This window comes from Pelobates fuscus, chromosome 12 (assembly GCF_036172605.1).
Source record: "Pelobates fuscus isolate aPelFus1 chromosome 12, aPelFus1.pri, whole genome shotgun sequence".
In the NCBI taxonomy this organism is placed as follows: Eukaryota; Metazoa; Chordata; class Amphibia; order Anura; family Pelobatidae; genus Pelobates; species Pelobates fuscus.
The window spans coordinates 124299724-124318710 of NC_086328.1; the positions used below are offsets into that span (position 1 = coordinate 124299724).

Here is an 18987-nt window from a genome sequence, read left to right on the forward strand (position 1 = left end):
TCGCCGGGCGTAATAGTACGCCCTCCGGTCTTTCCTTACTTACCCGGTCGCCGGCAGTCCCACGCCGGCGATCGCGGTGGGGGGGGACTCCCAGGGAGCCCCCCTGCGGCAGATCTTCCTCCTCTGGTCCCCCCCCGGCCATGCGAGAGTGAGGTCCTTGCGAGGACCTCACAATCACATGGCCTGGATAGCTGGCTTCTGTATTGCCAGCAGGGGGACTGCCTATAATGACAGGTGGTCCCCCTGCTGGCTGAAAATAAATTAAATGAAATAAGTGTAAAAAAATAATAATGTATACTTAGATTTTATATATATATATATATATATATATATATATATATATATATATATATATATATATATATATACACATATACACACACACACTGTCTAGGTGTATTTTTCTATTAATATATATATTAATATCAAATTACACGTAGACTGATACTGATTAAATATATATTATATATAATTATTGATATATATATATATATTTATAATATAACAAATTAAATATGTAAATACATTAACAAATAAAATAAAATTTTAAAAATTAAATATATAGATGTCTGTTATTTTGTTCTAAATGTATTGTGATAATATATATCAAAATACATGTAGAACGAAATAATATATCTATATACATAAATATATACGTATTTATACCTATATATAAATAAAAATATTTTTTAAAAATTATATACATACGTATATATATATATATATATATATATATATATATATATATATATATATATATATATATATACACACATATATTAATTCTACATATATATTTATGTAATATTTTTTACATAATTGGGTATCTTAATTAGCGGGACCTGCCTGACAACCCATGCCGAAAGTAAAGGGAATTTAATTTGCTAGCCAAATATTTAACCCTATAACTTTCCAAGACACCATAAAACCTGTACATGGGGGGTACTGTTTTACTCGGGGGACTTCGCTGAACACAAATATTAGTGTTTCAAAACAGTAAAATGTATTACAACGATGATATCGCCAGTAAAAGTGACGTTTTTTGCATTTTTCACGCACAAACAGCACTTACACGGACAATATTATTGCTGTGATACTTTTTACTGTTTTGAAACACAAATATTTGTGTTCAGCGAAGTCTCCCGAGTACAACAGTACCTTTCATGTCCAGGATTTATGGTGTTTTCAAAAGTTACAGCGTCAAATATAAGGCTTGTGTTTTATTTTTTTCACATTAAAATTTGCCAGATTGGGTACGTTGCCTTTGAGACCCTATGGTAGCCCAAGAATGAAAATTACCCCTATGATGGCATACCATTTGCAATAGTAGACAACCCAAGGTATTGCAAATGGGGTATGTCCAGTCTTTATAGTAGCCACTTAGTCACAAACACTAGCCAAAATTGGCGTTTTTTGCATTTTTCCCACACAAATACTAACGCTAACTTTGGCCAGTGTTTGTGACCAAATGGCTACTAAAAAAGACTGGACATACACCATTTGCAATACATTTGCTTGTCTACTATTGCAAATGGTATGCCATTATGGGTGTAAATTTCATTTCTGGGCTACTATAAAGTCCCAAAGGCAACGTAACCAATCGGGCGAATTTCAAATGTAACGTGCTATATTTGACCCTGTAACTTCCCAAAACACCATAAAACCTGTACATAGGGGGTACTGTTTTACACGTGAGACTTTGCTAAATACAAATGTGTATTTTATTGCAGTAAAAGCAAACAGTATTATGACATTGACAGTTATGTCATGTAGAACTAAAAAAAAAAAATCTTATTTTCTCCCATTTTTTTCATATTAAATTATGTTTCATAGCTAAATATTTGATATTAAATGAAAGCCCTGTTTCCCCTGAATAAAATGATATATAATAAGGGGGGTGCATTTAATATGAAAGAGGTGAATTACGGTTGGACAGACATAGCGCAAATGCCAGGTTTTGTTTACATTTTGTTTCGTTCACAACGTGTACATTTGGCTCCGTCCTTAAGGGGTTAAACATCTGTATGGACTCTGATAAAACCACCTCTTCAGGGAGAGAAGTCTATATCCTTATTGGTCTTACTGTAAAAAAAAACAAAAAAAAACCAAAACAAAAAAAACTTTTCTTTGCCTTAGCTGAAATCTCCTTTCTTCCAGCGTAAATGCGTGACCTTGTGTCCTATGTATAGCCCTGTTTATGAATAGATTTCCAGATAATGGTTTGTACTGGCCCCGAATATATTTGTATAATATAATATCCCCTCTGAGGTGCCGTTGTTCCAAACTAAAGAGATTTAAATTTGTTTAACCTTTCTTCGTAACTAAAATGCTCCATTCCTTATCAATTTTGTAGTTCGGCTCTGCCCTTTTTCTAGTGCCATGATATCCTTCTTTAGAACAGGTGCCCAAAATTGCACAGCATATTCAATGTGTGGTCTTACCAGCGATTTATAAAGAGGCAAAATTATATTTTCATCCCAAGAATTTATGCCCCTATTTATACATGACAAACCCTTACTGGCCTTAGCAACTGCAGATTAACATTGCATATTGCTGCCTAAAACAATTCCCAAATCCTTCTCGTGTGTCGTTATCCCTAATCCACTACCATTTAGGATGTAAGTTGCTTGTGCATTCTTGACCCTGAAGTGCATAACTTTGCATTTCTCTACTTTACATTTCATCTGCTGTTTTAGTGCCCAGTCCCCCCAATCTATCCAAATCCCTCTGCAGCAAAGCAATATTCTGCTCACATTGTATTACTTTACAACATTTTGTGTCATCTTCAAACACTGATCTTGAAATAGGCATTGATAACCATGTTTCAGTTATAAATATGTTAAATAGAAGGGGTCCCAAAACAACCCTGAGGGACTCCACTTACCACTTTTGTCGAGCCTGAAAATGTACTATTAATGACAACTCGTTGTACTCTATAATTAAGCCAATGTTCTACCCAAGAACATTCATCTAGACCAAATATAAATGAAACCAAAAGCACTGCACTCACCTGAACATGCATTCATTATAGGGTGCTGCAGAGTCCCAGGAGGAAGTAGTTCCCAAGTGAGTGGATTGATCTCATAAGGGCAGGCATTAAGCTGCTAGATTTAATCATTTAAAAAAAAAAAAAAAAAAGAGGGATGGGCTTCGCCACACAGGTGTATAAATGAATAGTACGTAAGTCTAAAAGTGGAAAACAAATAGTTCCAATTAAGGGGGTAGAGTGCTTATATTCTCAAGGGCAGAGGATATGTTTTGGCTCCAATTTTCTCACATGTTCATAACATATGGAGAGATAAAGGGTAGAAAAATCCAATAGTGTAATTTGTATGAATAATAATCAGGGCAAGATGGTGATATTAAACTCACATTTGTTAGACCTTGGCCAGCTCTAGCATATCTTGCGTACAGTGGTACAATCCCCACTTATAGGATATGATGTGAGTGTCTTCGATGTAATATGGAACCAGAACTCAAGGAGAAGAAAATAAAAAGGCAACAATAGAGCTCTCAATAAGATACGCAAGATTAATAAAATGTAATAAGAATATACTCACAAAGAGAGCAGGCTCACTGCTCTATGATAACTGCGTTGGTGGTATAATTCCCACTTGGTATTCTTTGGAGTAGGAGAGAAGATATATAAATGCCTGGCAAGGAGGAAATTAATTTTAAAAGAACAAAAACTACCATAGTCTTAAATTAGAGGGGTGATAGGCACACAGTGAAGGTGTAAGCAGGTGTGGGATAGGCAGAAGGCTATCCTAGATTTAAGATAAGGCTAGGGACTAATTAGAGAATTGGGCAGACTAGATGGTCTGAATGGTTCTTATCTGCCATCACATTCAATGTTTCTATGTAAAGCGCTGTTGAATAAGTAGGCAATATATAAATGCCAATAAAATGTATTTTACTTTTACATAATGACAGATTTAGACTGTTAAAGTCTAAGTGAGCACTGCAGATTTAAGATAAATTAAAAAAAAAAAAAAAATCACTAGAGGAATTTGCCTCCCCCAAGTCATTATCCCCACAGGAATGTGAACTTTAACAATAAATCACTAGTGCTTAGTCTCATTATAGGCAGTCACCACCATCCTGTGCAGATTGTGAAGGGTTCTTGCACCCCATAATTTTAGATTTTACGGTTTTCTGTTCTGCTTTTAATTATTATACACGTTACGGTGTAAATATTTTTGCCCATTACAATTTGTACATTAGTGCAGTTAGTGAATATAAACAGAATGCATAAGAAACTGCAATCAGGAAAGAAAACAAACACTCTGTTGTACCATACATGTTAAGAAAAAAAATTGATCTGGCAAATAAAACAAACAATTTAAGGTACCATATCCAGGCACTTGCATATTAGGTTAGTTATGTTTGTGTCCCTCCCACCACTATTTATAATTTTGCTAAGCCCACCACTTCTGTTCCTCTTCAACAGGGTTTACATTTGGCTGTATAAAATATGACTTCTGCTGATGTGAGTTGTCAATCTGGAATTATTCATTAGAATACTAGAACATTTCAGTTGGATTACAATTCTCAGAAGCCCTTGCTGTCTCCATAAAGCACTGCCAGTGGTATTGAAGAAAGATAAATGTGCATCCTAATTGGTGGCGTCATCTCCTTGTCTAAGCAAAGCACGTGACAGTAGTTGCAAAGCCTGGTGATTTACAACAAATGCAGGAACTTCAAATGCCAATCAATATATTTCATTTGGATTTAGCATTTCTAATTTGACCATATTAAAAATGCCAATTAACTCCAGCCTTTAAATATTTATAGTGGCAGCAGTGATTTTAATTGAGCAGTCTAGGCACAATAACCCAAACAACCAATGTAGTGATTATGGGCCATTGAGCTGCGACTGCCATAAACTGATATGCCAACAAATCAATGCCCTTACATTTATAATACTTAATGTGGATGTTCTGACCTCTGCTTAAGCAATTTCAGGAAGTGGCGACTGGGCACTCTGTACCTTTAACAGTTTGACCAAGAATCGAGGTTCACACCTGCAGCCTAATGGCACCATAACCACTACATTGGCATGTGGCAGTTATAGTGCCTGAAAAGAACACACTTTTTAAATAATTTTCAGAGTTTGTTATCAGGTATATGCTTTTGTATACGTAAGTGTAATGTGAAAATGCCATAAATGTAGTGGGAATTCTCATTTAAAAAATAAATAAAATGAATCAAGCTTTCATTCAATTTTATTTAATAAAAATGTTAAAATAAATAGATACAAATTGATCAGATGCTCTGTGTCCCTCCCCCTCCCACCCCATCCCCATTATTTCCCTAAACTCTAAGCACAGTTTTACCAAAACTGAAAACACAGACTTCCATTTGTACAGAGAAGGCAGAGTATTTGCAATTCACTACCATTGGGCCTGGAAAAAATATAATGTATATATAAAAAAAAAAAAAAAATTGAAAAAAAAAAATGAAAAAAGTTCCCAGTACAATAGATAAGGTACGCCTCTCAATTCCATACGAAAACTTAATTATACAATTTTGTTTTTCTATAGAAAAAAGGTATGTTACAATATTTTTCGTTATGATATTGACAACTGATGGATTTTTTTTAACCCTAAAATGCAGCACAATAGAGGTGAGAATTCACTCACAGAGCAGTGTGTGTGAGTATATGTATACCAGACACCATCTGGAAGTTTTTTGTATTTGATTTAACTATTGCTCCTAGGCTGGGAATACAAGGGGGATACTACAATGTAAACAGAGTGATGTTCATGTGAAGCAAAACCCAAGCTGCAGGGTAGGGGATACTGAGGTTAGAGATACTGATTACAAGTGGGGAGAGTAATAAATGGGCATATAGTTATGCCCTGGGCACTGCTTGGTTATAGATAGTGAGAAATTGTGAATACATAAAATGAAGCAGACTCCTTGCACACGCTGTTCTTCTAGGCCAAGATGTGAGCTGTGTAGTGGCTATGAAGTGAGAGAATGGTATGGTTACACATTTGTTCTAACATTGCATATACAGCTAATAAATCTGTATTTGTCCTCCGAGCCCTAATATCTTGGGCTGCTTTTACAACAATGCCGCAGAGGACAAGGTTTCGGTGATTCCTTCACTGACCATTTGGGGGATGTTGCCTCTTAAAATGTTGGCACACAGAAGGAATAGTAATGTTTATGATAAACACTATTTTACATTTTTGAACAGAAACTACCTGACTTTTTAAAAACCAAAACAGAACATTTGATTTTTGTGGTTTGACATGTTGGACGTTTGCACCATCGCAATTCAGTAAGAAACATAACTAACTAGTTGTTAATGTAAATAAAATAAAAAACAGAGGGAAATTAAAATCAGACTCCAGTGTCCTGCTTTCTTAGACAAAAAGGGACAGTCTAGCCCTCTGTTTGGGGCTCCAGGTTATAACTAGAAGCAGCAGTGAAACCAATTCAGTAATTTGTGCTGCCTCCATTGGTGACTTACTGGATCTGCATGGACTGCAGGAAGATATTAAAAGTATTTTATTTTTTATTCACTGTAGCTCAATCAAGTTCTGTATATTGGATAGGAACCAAAACATTCTGTAAATACTTTGAATGTTTCCATTGAAATATTAATAAAAAAAGGTATTCCTCTTAATCTGTGTCCAGATATCTAATTACGGTAATTTTATGGCACAGGGCATGCTATGTAACATAAAAGCTCCTACACCAAAGTGAATGCTTTCTAAATTGCGGTTACATAGATTCAATCATTGCATTGTGAGTTTTGCCAGCGTTGAGACACAAATGGATTATACAGAAGGATTACCCAAAATGATATGACTAAGCGGCAGATTCGGGAGGGTCCAGCCATTATGAAGCCAGGATCATAGTCCTCCCAGTCTGTCTGGCACTTACGTGTAACACGTAATAGTACGTTTTAAAATACCAAGAAATTATTGGAAATATTCTATTACAGTCCCTTGGTTTAAGAAAGTGGGACGGTTCTACCTGAAAGAACATGGGGTAGCCATTTGGGTCAGTGTGAAACATTTATTTAGGAGTAGTCTGTTTCACTGATCGGCTGCAAGTAACAGGAACAGCTCACAGGTCTAGCATTGAGAATTTGAAGCTAGGATCTTTCCTAAAGATACAGATTTTAGAATGGTCAACCTCAACACTGCAGCTGCAGGGTCAAGTTTGGATACTGCTTATCCTATCCAACAGCATGGCTCCTTCAAACGATAATGATTGAATGCAGTAATCAATCTCTGTTCAGAGTTGGGACGTATGCGTGAACACAGAGCAACCAGCTTTTTAAATGACATGGTAAATGCAATAAGGCACTTTAGGCCGTGCTCACTGCATCTATGTAAAATGTCTACTAGAAATAGCTCCAATAGGGCAACTCCCTGAAAGTGAAGGATTTTTGAGTGTAGGATTTCACACAAAAACAAACTGGTCTGCTAGGCAAAGTATTAAGCTGCTTGTTCTGTTCTTTTTAGGATAGGAGTGGAGACAGAAAAAAAAAACCCAAAAAACTAGAAATCACAAATGGTTAGCAGATGGCAGGGGGATTCTTTTGGCCCAAGGCAAAACGGTTCACTGTGATTTTTCCCAGTAGAAAGTAGATCGAATTGCTGGATGTAGATACACCCCATTTCATGATTAGGGAATCCTCTATAAACCATGTTTTGCTGCTAATTGCACTAGTGAAAGGAACTCACAAAAAGGATATTTCACAATCTCCAAGGGGAAAGGTCTGTGGGCACAAACTGTACGAATGTCAGTTTAATGGGGCACACACACCACTAAGTACAGTCTGCAGACAAGACAACATTTAGCAATTGAGGTGGGAGATAACACTGGGTATCCCAGTGACCTACATCATCACATAACAGCAATACATGAAATCCATTCTCTGCCAGGGGAACCTGCATAGCACATATGCAGCAACCCGTACCAGCAGGTAAAAACAGGGCTTTTTTTTGTTCCTTGACTGAAAGTACACCCAATCATTTAATCACTCCAATAAGGATATATAAAAAAAAATGGTGGGTTATTACACAACAGCAGTTTGTATGCAAGACAATGAGGATAGCAGATAGATAAACTGTATTCTTTGCATTTTACGTTACTTTTCCTGCTACGCAGACTGTTTAAATACATTTACTTTCTCAAAAATCCTTGTCATCAAAATGAGTTGCAGTCTTACCTGTTCACACTCAGGGGTAGCCATAATAACATGTGATCACTGCTCTTTGAGATCCATACCCTAGGATAATGGTTGATAATTGTGTTCTTGCTGTTCAGCCTGCCATCTATGGAACAAGTCAACAAACATTGCAAGAACGCGAGTTACCCATCATTATCCTAGCACATGATGTTAATGAGGGGAAGTGCATGTGACCTTGCTCTGTACCATCTTACCATTCTAATAACACTAGGAAGACATTGTATTTGTATTTTTTTTTGTACCTGGGCCTCTAATTATATAATGATTATAAAAACAAAAACACATTTTAACCGTTGGTTAAAAAAAAAAAAAAAAAAAAAAAGTCCATTGAGATTTGAAGGCATCCCTGCAATTTAACTTACTACAGATCACATAACACCATCTATTGTGTTAAGTGTCTCCTGTACAGCACATGTATTAGTTCCCAGTAACATCCAGGAAGATGATGGTGCCTAATCTAGCCATGCCTGCTTTTTTCCCTTTTTCAGCACTAAATGAGTGAGCAGCAGATTGCATAGTAATGCATGGCTCACCCCTTAGATGCCAAAAGGATTAATCCACAAATGTATGTTCAAAAACTTGTTTATAAACACAGGTGACAATGTACTTGGTGTATTTTTATGCTCATCCCAAAAACATCTCACTCTGCTTTTTCTAATACTTTGAATAAAAATATTTCCTGCCTTTACAGCTAACCAATTCCATGGGAAATATTGTTTCCTTGTCACCAAGCCAAACATTGCACAGTTGGGAGGGGGAAACAGGACAAATGAAACAAAAAAGAAAATAAAAAAAATCACTCATACTCAAATACTGTCTTAATACACCATCCCCCCACCCTCCATCCCTCCCACATTTATCGGGCACTGTAATTGAAGTATTTTTGCTTTTCTTTTGTGTGGTGTTTTTTCTCTCTTTTTTTGGTTCATTGTTTTGCTGACTCTTGTAGACAGGGGAAAACTTCCTAGTCTTTGGACTTGGTATGAATGTCCCACCTCACCACAATATTGTCAGAAAGGTGGGAGCTCTGAAGCACACCCTGCCCACTTCTCCAACCTTTGAATTAAGAGAACAAAAAAAACCAAACCCTCTGCAAAAGAATTAAAATAGTTATAAAAAAAAAAAAAAAAAAATGATATTTCTGGTTGCTGTGGAGGCTGCTGCAGGCACACACTGGTGTAAGATAGAAAGAGTAAAGTTAAATATTTGTTTCTATTTCTCACTTGGCATGGTGCTGGCAGAACACCCCAGCTCACACGTGGAACACACAGAATAAAAGGTTGATTGGCAAAACTCCAGTGCTTACGTCTCTCTCCCGGGAAGGTTACTTTCCAGTCCCTCCCAGGAACTGTTCAGACGTGGCTTGTCTCTTTGTTTAGTGCCCTGGGTCCCGAGCGGTATATTACTTAGTCTCTTCTGCTTGGGTGCAATTCTGGACACTACTGGATGAAGAATGGGGCGTTGTGATGGGGTCAGGAGGGGGACTGTTGGCAGTAGCAGTGCAGTCCTGGCTGTGATTAGAGGTCACCTCTGAGTTAATGGGTTTGGTGAGGTCGATGTCCTGAATGAGCCGGATAAGACGTTTCACCTTGTCCAGAGAGCTGTGCATGTCTTTCTGCCGTGACAATATACTGTTCTTCATTTTCATACATTTCTGAAACACACAGCAAATTACCATTAGTTTAAAAAAACCTGACTAGCACACACTGGAGATGGGACTATTCTCTGGTTGGTGAAACAGGATGCCCTACTGACTCTCAAAGCCAGCTAACTCACTATGTCATGTTCATGTGTGCTGAATGGACGGAATGGCTATCTGAGGGCCTCGACAGCTGGCCTCTTGCTCAAAGTTAGTGGGAGGTAATGAGAGACTGGGGTGGCTATCTCTGACAATGTGGCATAAGAATCCAAATGTATCCATACAAAAGGAGGGGTGGGGGGGGGGGGGGGGGGGGGAGACAACTTAATTTAAGACTATCTCCTTATGTAATCTCTTAATTTGGTCCAACCTGACTTAACTCAGTAAAACTATTTTTTCTTAAAGCAGCCCTGTCATAGCGAGCTAAACTTTCCCTAATCGTTTCCTCTTCTCTTCCTCTCTGGATCTGTTCTTCATTTCTTCCTGTCTGCTCTAGTTTTCTTTAAAACATAATACAAAGTAGGGACTACTTTGTCCTATGTATATTTCCTACGCCTGACCAGCTCAAGTTGGTCATAGAAATTTCCCCACAATACTTACCCTTTCCTCATTGATCTCGCGATGCCTGCTTTCACTATTCCTGAACGTACTGTCATTTAGACAGAATGCCTGTGAAATGACAGAATTTCGCGCTAACAGAATGAGAACAGTTTATTCATTCATGGTAGGATGACATTCGGTACTTTAAAGGGACACTATAGTCACCTGAACAACTTTAGCTTAATGAAGCAGTTTTGGTGTATAGAACATGCCCCTGCAGCCTCACTGCTCAATCCTCTGCCATTTAGTAGTTAAATCCCTTTGTTTATGAACACTAGTCACACCTCCCTGCATGTGACTTGCACAGCCTTCCATAAACACTTCCTGTAAAGAGAGCCCTATTTAGGCTTTCTTTATTGCAAGTTCTGTTTAATTAAGATTTTCTTATCCCCTGCTATGTCAATAGCTTGCTAGACCCTGCAAGAGTCTCCTGTATGTGATTAAAGTTCAATTTAGAGATTGAGATACAATTATTTAAATTAAATTACATCTGTTTGAAAGTGAAACCAGTTTTTTTTTTCATGCAGGCTCTATCAATCATAGCCAGGGGAGGTGTGGCTAGGGCTGCATAAACAGAAACAAAGTGATTTAACTCCTAAATGACAGTGAATTGAGCAGTGAAATTGCAGGGGAATGATCTATACTCTACTGCTTTATTTAGCTAAAGTAATTTAGGTGACTATAGTGTTCTTTTAAGGTCGGGTTGAAATGTAATTCGAATGAAATTCCGATCCGTGCTGCAGCTGCATCTTGCAGCCGCTTAGTAGATAGCTCCCCAATTCCAACAGTATTAGGGAGCTATCCACTAAAAGGCTGAAAGACCAACTTTACTAAAACTAAGTAAAGAGGACTTATATCGCGAGTAGGGGCATGTCTTGTACACAGTTAGCAGCCTGTGGCTGCTCACGGTTTAAAAATAAATACAAATAAAGCACCCCTCACCCCCCCCCCCATGGTGGGGCATCTATTAACTAGCAGGTGGGGACATAATGTCCCCCCCAACCCCCACACTAAACTTTAACCCCCACCCATGAGGGGCCCTAACTGAAAATGCCCATCTTCACCCAGCGAGGGTACTGCGCAGACTGAGCTCTGAAGGGCAGGGAAAGGCTTATAACGATAAGTCTCCCCCCATTGTCATTTGGGGACCCCACCCGCCGCTCATGAGTGGGGACCGGCGAGGACAATAGGTCTAGCCCATATTGACCCCCATAAAATGAGGGAGGACATGGGGGGCTTAGGAAGTGGTGGGCAGCACTGCTCCCTGCCGCTTCTATTTTTACATATTACAAGGAGGGAGCTGCTAGCTGGTAGCTCCTTCCTTGTGATTCAGTGAAAATAAAGGGTGTATACAGTGTAAACAATGCAAACGAGTGTGGTAGCTAGAGTGCTACAGACCACCTGAGTGGGAAACCCCTCACACCACTCTACATAACATGAATAAATACATACAAAAGGTGGTAATTCACACTTCCGGTTATATCTGTAAAAAATAAATATAACACACACAATAGTGTAATACAGTTGGTGTAACTGGACAGTGCCGAATTCTCAAAATGAGGTACTCACAAACGTGGAGCCAATGACGTGTGGCTCTCACTGATATCGCCTTGGGACATTTTTTGGAAGGATGTCCCTCTCCTGCCTGGCTCACTGCTCCCACTTGACTTCCACACAATTCCACGATGGGTTGGTATACTCAATTTCGTAGGAACAATGGCTAAATAAATCAGGCTCTTTGCTAAGTTGAAAATGGCATAAAAAGCCAAAAAAATTATTCTTATAAAAGCAAAATATGAAAGCAAACTATAAAAACACACTGTATAGAAATAGCATGTAAAATAATGTAAAACTTTTAGCTAAAAACTGCTAAAAGAAAAGGTAGCCAAATGGCTAATGGGTAGCCATTAGCCATTTGGCTACCTTTTCTTTTAGCAGTTTTTAGCTAAAAGTTTTACATTATTTTACATGCTATTTCTATACAGTGTGTTTTTATAGTTTGCTTTCATATTTTGCTTTTATAAGAATACATTTTTTGTCTTTTTATGCCATTTTCAACTTAGCAAAGAGCCTGATTTATTTAGCCATTGTTCCCACGAAATTGAGTATACCAACCCATCGTGGAATTGTGTGGAAGTCAAGTGGGAGCAGTGAGCCAGGCAGGAGAGGGACATCCTTCCAAAAAACGTCCCAAGGCGATATCAGTGAGAGCCACACGTCATTGGCTCCACGTTTGTGAGTACCTCATTTTGAGAATTCGGCACTGTCCAGTTACACCAACTGTATTACACTATTGTGTGTGTTATATTTATTTTTTACAGATATAACCGGAAGTGTGAATTACCACCTTTTGTATGTATTTAATCCTTCCTTGTGATTAACTAAATGAACTAAAAAACACAGATATTCGAAATATAAAGATTTTTTTTTTTTGTAAAAGCTAAAGAGCTAAAGAGGAGGGAGAGCGAGGGCGAGAGAGAAGGGAGAGCGAGGGCGAGAGAGGAGGGAGAGAGGAGGGAGAGTGAGGGCGAGAGAGGAGGGAGAGCGAGGGAGGGAGAGCGAGGGAGGGAGAGCGAGGGCGAGAGAGGAGGGAGAGCGAGGGCGAGAGAGGAGAGAGAGGAGGGAGAGCGAGGGCGAGAGAGGAGGGAGAGCGAGGGCGAGAGAGGAGGGAGAGCGAGGGCGGGAGAGGAGGGAGAGCGAGGGCGGGAGAGGAGGGAGAGCGAGGGCGGGAGAGGAGGGAGAGCGAGGGCGGGAGAGCGAGGGCGGGAGAGGAGGGCGGGAGAGGAGGGAGAGCGAGGGCGGGAGAGGAGGGAGAGCGAGGGCGGGAGAGGAAGGAGAGCGAGGGCGGGAGAGGAGGGAGAGCGAGGGCGGGAGAGGAGGGAGAGCGAGGGCGGGAGAGGAGGGAGAGCGAGGGCGGGAGAGGAGGGAGAGCGAGGGCGGGAGAGGAGGGAGAGCGAGGGCGGGAGAGGAGGGAGAGCGAGGGCGGGAGAGGAGGGAGAGCGAGGGCGGGAGAGGAGGGAGAGCGAGGGCGGGAGAGGAGGGAGAGCGAGGGCTAAAGAGGAGGGAGAGCGAGGGCTAAAGAGGAGGGAGAGCGAGGGCTAAAGAGGAGGGAGAGCGAGGGCTAAAGAGGAGGGAGAGCGAGGGCTAAAGAGGAGGGAGAGCGAGGGCTAAAGAGGAGGGAGAGCGAGGGCTAAAGAGGAGGGAGAGCGAGGGCTAAAGAGGAGGGAGAGAAAAGAGGGAGAGAGAGGGAGGAGGAGGAGGAAAGAGAGGTAACGCTTCCTATACCAACACTGGCTGAGTGCAGCACTTGCTCCTGCTCCCTGCACTTCCTATAACAAACATTGGCTGAGTGAAACACTCACCCCAGCTCCCTGCACTTCCTATAACCAACACTGGCTGACTGGTATACTCACTCCATCTCTCTGCACTTCCTATAACCAACAATGGAAAGAGGTGCAATCATGGAATCAAGGTCTGTAATTTTCAGTAACATATTGACAGATCACAAGCTGTTGTAGTTCATAAGACTGCCAATGTAGCTAAACACAAATTGTTCTGCCAACTAACTGCTTGACTAATAATAAAGTTACACATAAAATGAGTGCATGCATCATCCCTTTATCTCGACCCAGTGAGATTCAGAGAGTGCATGTACCCTGATAAAACTAAATTGCCTGGCTGGCTCATCAACTTTGGCATAATCCTGTTCCTGTCTTCGTTTTTCACTGTCATGGGGTTTATATAGGACAGCTATCATGATTTATGTTATAGAATGACTTTTTGAGCAGGTTTTTGATATTACAGGTGATATTCTAAAAATTAGATTATCGTGCAAACGTTAATTTATTTCAGTAATGCAACGTAAAAGGGGAAACTAATATATGAGATAGACGCGTTACATGCAAAGCAAGATAGTGCAAGCCGTGATTTGTCATAAGTGCGATAATCATGGCTTACAGCTCATGAAAACCCCAAATCCACAATCTCAGTAAATTAGAATATTGTGAAAAGGTGCAATATTCTAGGCTCACAATGTCCCACTCTAACCAGCTAAGTAAGCCATAACACCTGCAAAGGGTTTCTGAGCCTTTAACCCCTTAAGGACACATGACATGTGTGACATGTCATGATTCCCTTTTATTCCAGAAGTTTGGTCCTTAAGGGGTTAAATTGTGTGAGTCTGGTTCAGTAGGAATCACAATCATGGGGAAGACTACTGACCTGACAGTTGTGCAGAAAACGATCATTGGCACCCTCCATAAGGAGTGAAAGCCTCAAAAAGGTAATTGCGAAGGAAGTTGGATGTTCCCAAAGTGCTGTATCAAAGCACATTAATAGAATGTTATGTGGAAGAAAAAGGTACACAAGCAGCAGGGATGACCGCAGCCTGGAGAGGATTGTCAGGAAAAGGCCATTCAAAAGTGTTGGGGACTTTCACAAGGAATAGACTGAGGCTGGAGTCAGTGTGAAGTTTCCACAGTCTGTGTTGATTTGGGGATCTATGTCATCTGCTGGTGTTGGTCCACTGTGCTTCATTAAGTCCAGGATCAACGCAGCTGTCTACCAGGAGATTTTGGAGCACTTCATGCTTCCATCTGCAGATGAGTTTTATTGTGATGCTGACTTCATTTTCCAGCAGTGTGACACCTGCTCACACTGCCAAAAGCACCAAAGCCTGGTTCAATGACCGTGGGATTACTGTGCTTGATTGGCCAGCAAACTCGCCTGACCTGAACCCCATAGAGAATCTATGGGGCATTGCCAAGAGAAAGATGAGAGACACGAGACCGAACAATGCAGAAGAGCTGAAGGCCGCTATTGAAGCATCCTGGTCTTCCATAACACCTCAGCAGTGCCACAGGCTGATAGCTTCCATGCCACGCCGTATTGAGGCAGTAATTGCTGCAAAAGGGGCCCAAACCAAGTCCATATGCATGCTTATACTTTCCAGAGGTCCGATATTGTTCTATGTACACTCCTTGTTTTATTGATTGCATGTGTTATTCCAATTTACTGAGATTGTGGATTTGAGGTTTTCATGAGCTTTAAGCTATAATCATCGCACTTATGACAAATCACGGCTTGAACTATCTTGATTTGAATGTAATGCGTCTATCTCATATATTAGTTTCCCCTATTACGTTGCATTACTGAAATAAATGAACTTTTGCAAGATATTCAAATTTTTCAAGTATCACCTGTATATGTATACACAAAACCTTTTAAAAGGTCTACTAGGATCTCAAAAGCCTCATCTAGCACACTTGTATTTCTGTCAGAGAGACAATGTTACCTGTGTACTCCAGATTCAAAACAAAAGATTAGATTGTTTGAATCAGGCCTTTATTAATATTAGAACGAACACACACACTAACTAACAGGACAGTCAATCACCCAGCAGGTTTCCCAATACATTAGGGTATTGTTGCTCGAGTCTTTGAAAGGGTGCAACCATGTATTCTGGTATGGGATTATAACTGTATCAGTCATAGTGTGAGTGGACAAACCTGCTGTATGATACCAGAGAAAATCTCTTCTACTCTCACAGCAGATCAAAGAAAGCAATAATTCATGTATGGAAGTAGTGTGGTTGTAAAGGAAAGGGTATGGAATTTGTAGGGTGATCTAACTGGATATGTATGCCGATAGATCCAGGCTTAGCAAGCAAGCCAGTAGAAGCTCTGCATTTAATGACTTTGAGTTCATGAGGAAAGCTCGTTACTGTAAATAAAGTAAGCAAACTGCAGTTTTTTTTTTCATGAACACTTACCGTTATGGAGTTGCTTAGCTGCTTTACTTTCTCTTCCAGTTGCTCCCGTTCTTGTTTTAGGTCTGTGCTCCACTTTAATAGTTTTTGCTTCTCCTCCTCTTTTGCTGAAGAAAAAAAAAAAAAGATATTTTTTCAGCTACTCGGAAGCCGTCATAATATCAGTTTTATGCAGAGTAAGATTATAACTCTTCACTGTGTTGGTCAGAGATTGGTAAATACACATTTTCTCTCAGCTTTCTCTTGGTCTCTCACATTCACGTATGCTCTGATTTTTAATCCATGTCAGGCACTAAAAATTATGACTGCCTAAACCCCCCTCACCCTCCATCTCCCCCCCCCCCCCCATTTTCTGTTAATAGTAACAGAGTAGATTGAGTAGAATACTTTACACTTAGCTTTTATCTCCTACCTGTGAAAGTTTAGTATTGTGATTATCTTGGAGGCAACGCTGCATGTAATTTGACTTGCACATTACTGGAAGCTTTTAAAATTCACACTTTTCACAATACAGACTTCTCACCTATTTGCTGTAAAATTAAATGGGAAGGTGGGTGCCTTTTTGACCTCTGGGCAATTTCCCCCACAAACTTCACTATGAATGACAGTGACCCACCTGCTTTATACGCAATATATGAGTGAACAATGGCTAATGTTCCAGGCCATGGGATCGCTTCTTCTTTCTTAAGCATCTGGAGAAAACAGAAAAAGAGTTTTATAGGTTAAAATAAAAAAAAGGTTTGTCACATTATTAAAAAAAAATATTTCAGATGGGCTGATATAGTATACTCATATACATTTACATCATCCTAATGTTACACTACAAGCAGTCATTTACAGGAAACTGAGTTTTTTTTTATGTTTGGTGGCAATAATAAAGTCATCACTGATATTTATTTATAATAACTGCCTTTTATTTTTATCCTACTTGTAACAGTGGATAAACAAGGCTTCATGATCAAAATACAATGTTAAGTTATTAAAAAGTATTACAAAAAATGCATCATACAGAGACCCAAACTACAAGGATAGAGAAATCTAGCATCTTGTTACATCCAGGAACACAAAATAATGACACACTTTACGTGTTCGTACAAATGATTTAGTATATAGAACTTCATTTTTAAGGAAAAGATGCACATTTTCTTAGATCATAGGTAAATGCCTCTTACGCTGAGTGGCATCAGTAACCTTGGGCACCAGAAATGCTTAAGATCCTAATAAACTTCTTTAAGATTGAAGATGCAAAATATTACTGGAAATGTAGTTAAAAATTTCTGCAAAGCCAAGATTAGGTCATCATTGGCATCTAGGAAATATACTTATTGTTGCAAGGCTAGATGCCAAAGATGAAGATAACAGTTGATGTCATCTTTTACTTAAGATGAAATAAGGTATATTGGGATATAAAAAAAAATAATCTTGTTTGCCACCCCAAATACCATTTTGGGCGGGCTAACTGATGTATAAAAGATATAGAAAATTATTTTTATGTATCATTTGGCACAATATTCTGATGCGGTTAGTGAAACATGCAACTATGTTATCCAGACATGTTTTAGGATTACATGGTATCCTTTATAAAGCAACATTTGCAGTGCAAATGAAATTTAGTCTGTAAATATGTGGGGTTGAAAAGGAAGGCTTTTATCAATACATTTTCTAAAAATTCCCATAGCTCAATCTATACAATCAGATACCAGAAGTGAATCTTTTCCTTGACAGGTGGTCCACTTTAAAGATTAATAGTAAGAGAAAAACACTTTTCTTGTCAGCTTTTGGTAAGTAGTCATCTGGTAAAATGGGCTGAAATTCTAGGAGAACCTAAGCATGTCAATTTTATGAAGGTGCTGTGGGAGGTACAAATGACAATGGTCTTCCCAAGTTGTGGGGGAATAGCTAGGAGCTGAGCATGTCTGATGTCAGTTCGGCTATTCTCAGTTCTCAGAGCACACCACACAGGGTAAGGGAGCACAGACACTAAGAGCTGGAACAGGGACCCTCATTTCTCAGGGTGCCTCCACCAGACCACCAGGGATGAGCCCATATCACATTTAGACAAGAAAGATGGGAGCAAAGATATGTACGAACGAAAATCACATTATAAATAATATAATATATCTATTATTTTATATTTTCCCTGGTCAACATTTCAATCCTACTTGACTTTTATTAAGATCTAAAAGAGTTAAGACTGAAACACAAAAGACTGTTGAATACACTTGGCAATACTGCTTTATTTCAATATAAGCTGTGTTACAAAGTCTTCTCCCCCCTCTTCTTATGTACATAGTTGGAAGTTGACAAGGCACCAAGGAAAATCTTCCAAGATAAGAAAAAATAAAATGTATGCAATTGCTGTTGTGATTTAGTGCAGGTATTTGAGCGGCTGAGTAGGTCTCTACATTTGATTACATTTCTTTGAAAGTGTTTGTATGAGTGTATATGTATGCGTGTCTCTTTAATTGTTTGTATGTGTGTCTGAGACCATACAAGCGCTTCTTTGTGTTCTCATCTTTCATTATCTTTTAGTATTAAAAGATATTTTACTAATATTTTATTTACTCAAAAAGTCACGTGTGACAAACATTCACACTCACATATGAGCTTTTAAGAATAAAATGTATTCTATCCCATTAAACAGTGAGTGACGACCAATAATGGTAATCTAGTGTGCACTTTCCTCCATATCACACAGGGCGCCTTCCGACCCAAGGCCAGTTCTGTAAGGAGTGGGAGGTTGCTTATTTGCTGTAAACTTCAACA

At 39.3% G+C, this 18987-nt stretch overlaps 1 protein-coding gene across 7 annotated transcripts in view; it reads right to left on the minus strand.

Moving 5' to 3' along the window:
* Positions 1-5301: 5301 nt before the first annotated feature.
* The window catches only part of PHF21A (PHD finger protein 21A), a 135031-nt gene continuing 121345 nt past the window's right edge, over positions 5302-18987 (minus strand). For all 7 annotated transcript variants that reach the window (XM_063438067.1, XM_063438069.1, XM_063438070.1 and 4 more), the window contains 3 exons: positions 16838-16913; positions 16225-16328; positions 5302-9869 (listed from right to left, as the gene is read on the minus strand). In XM_063438067.1, the coding sequence (XP_063294137.1) occupies positions 9618-9869; positions 16225-16328; positions 16838-16913 (432 nt within the window). In that variant the 3' untranslated portion in view covers positions 5302-9617. The remainder of the gene's footprint in view (positions 9870-16224; positions 16329-16837; positions 16914-18987) is intronic.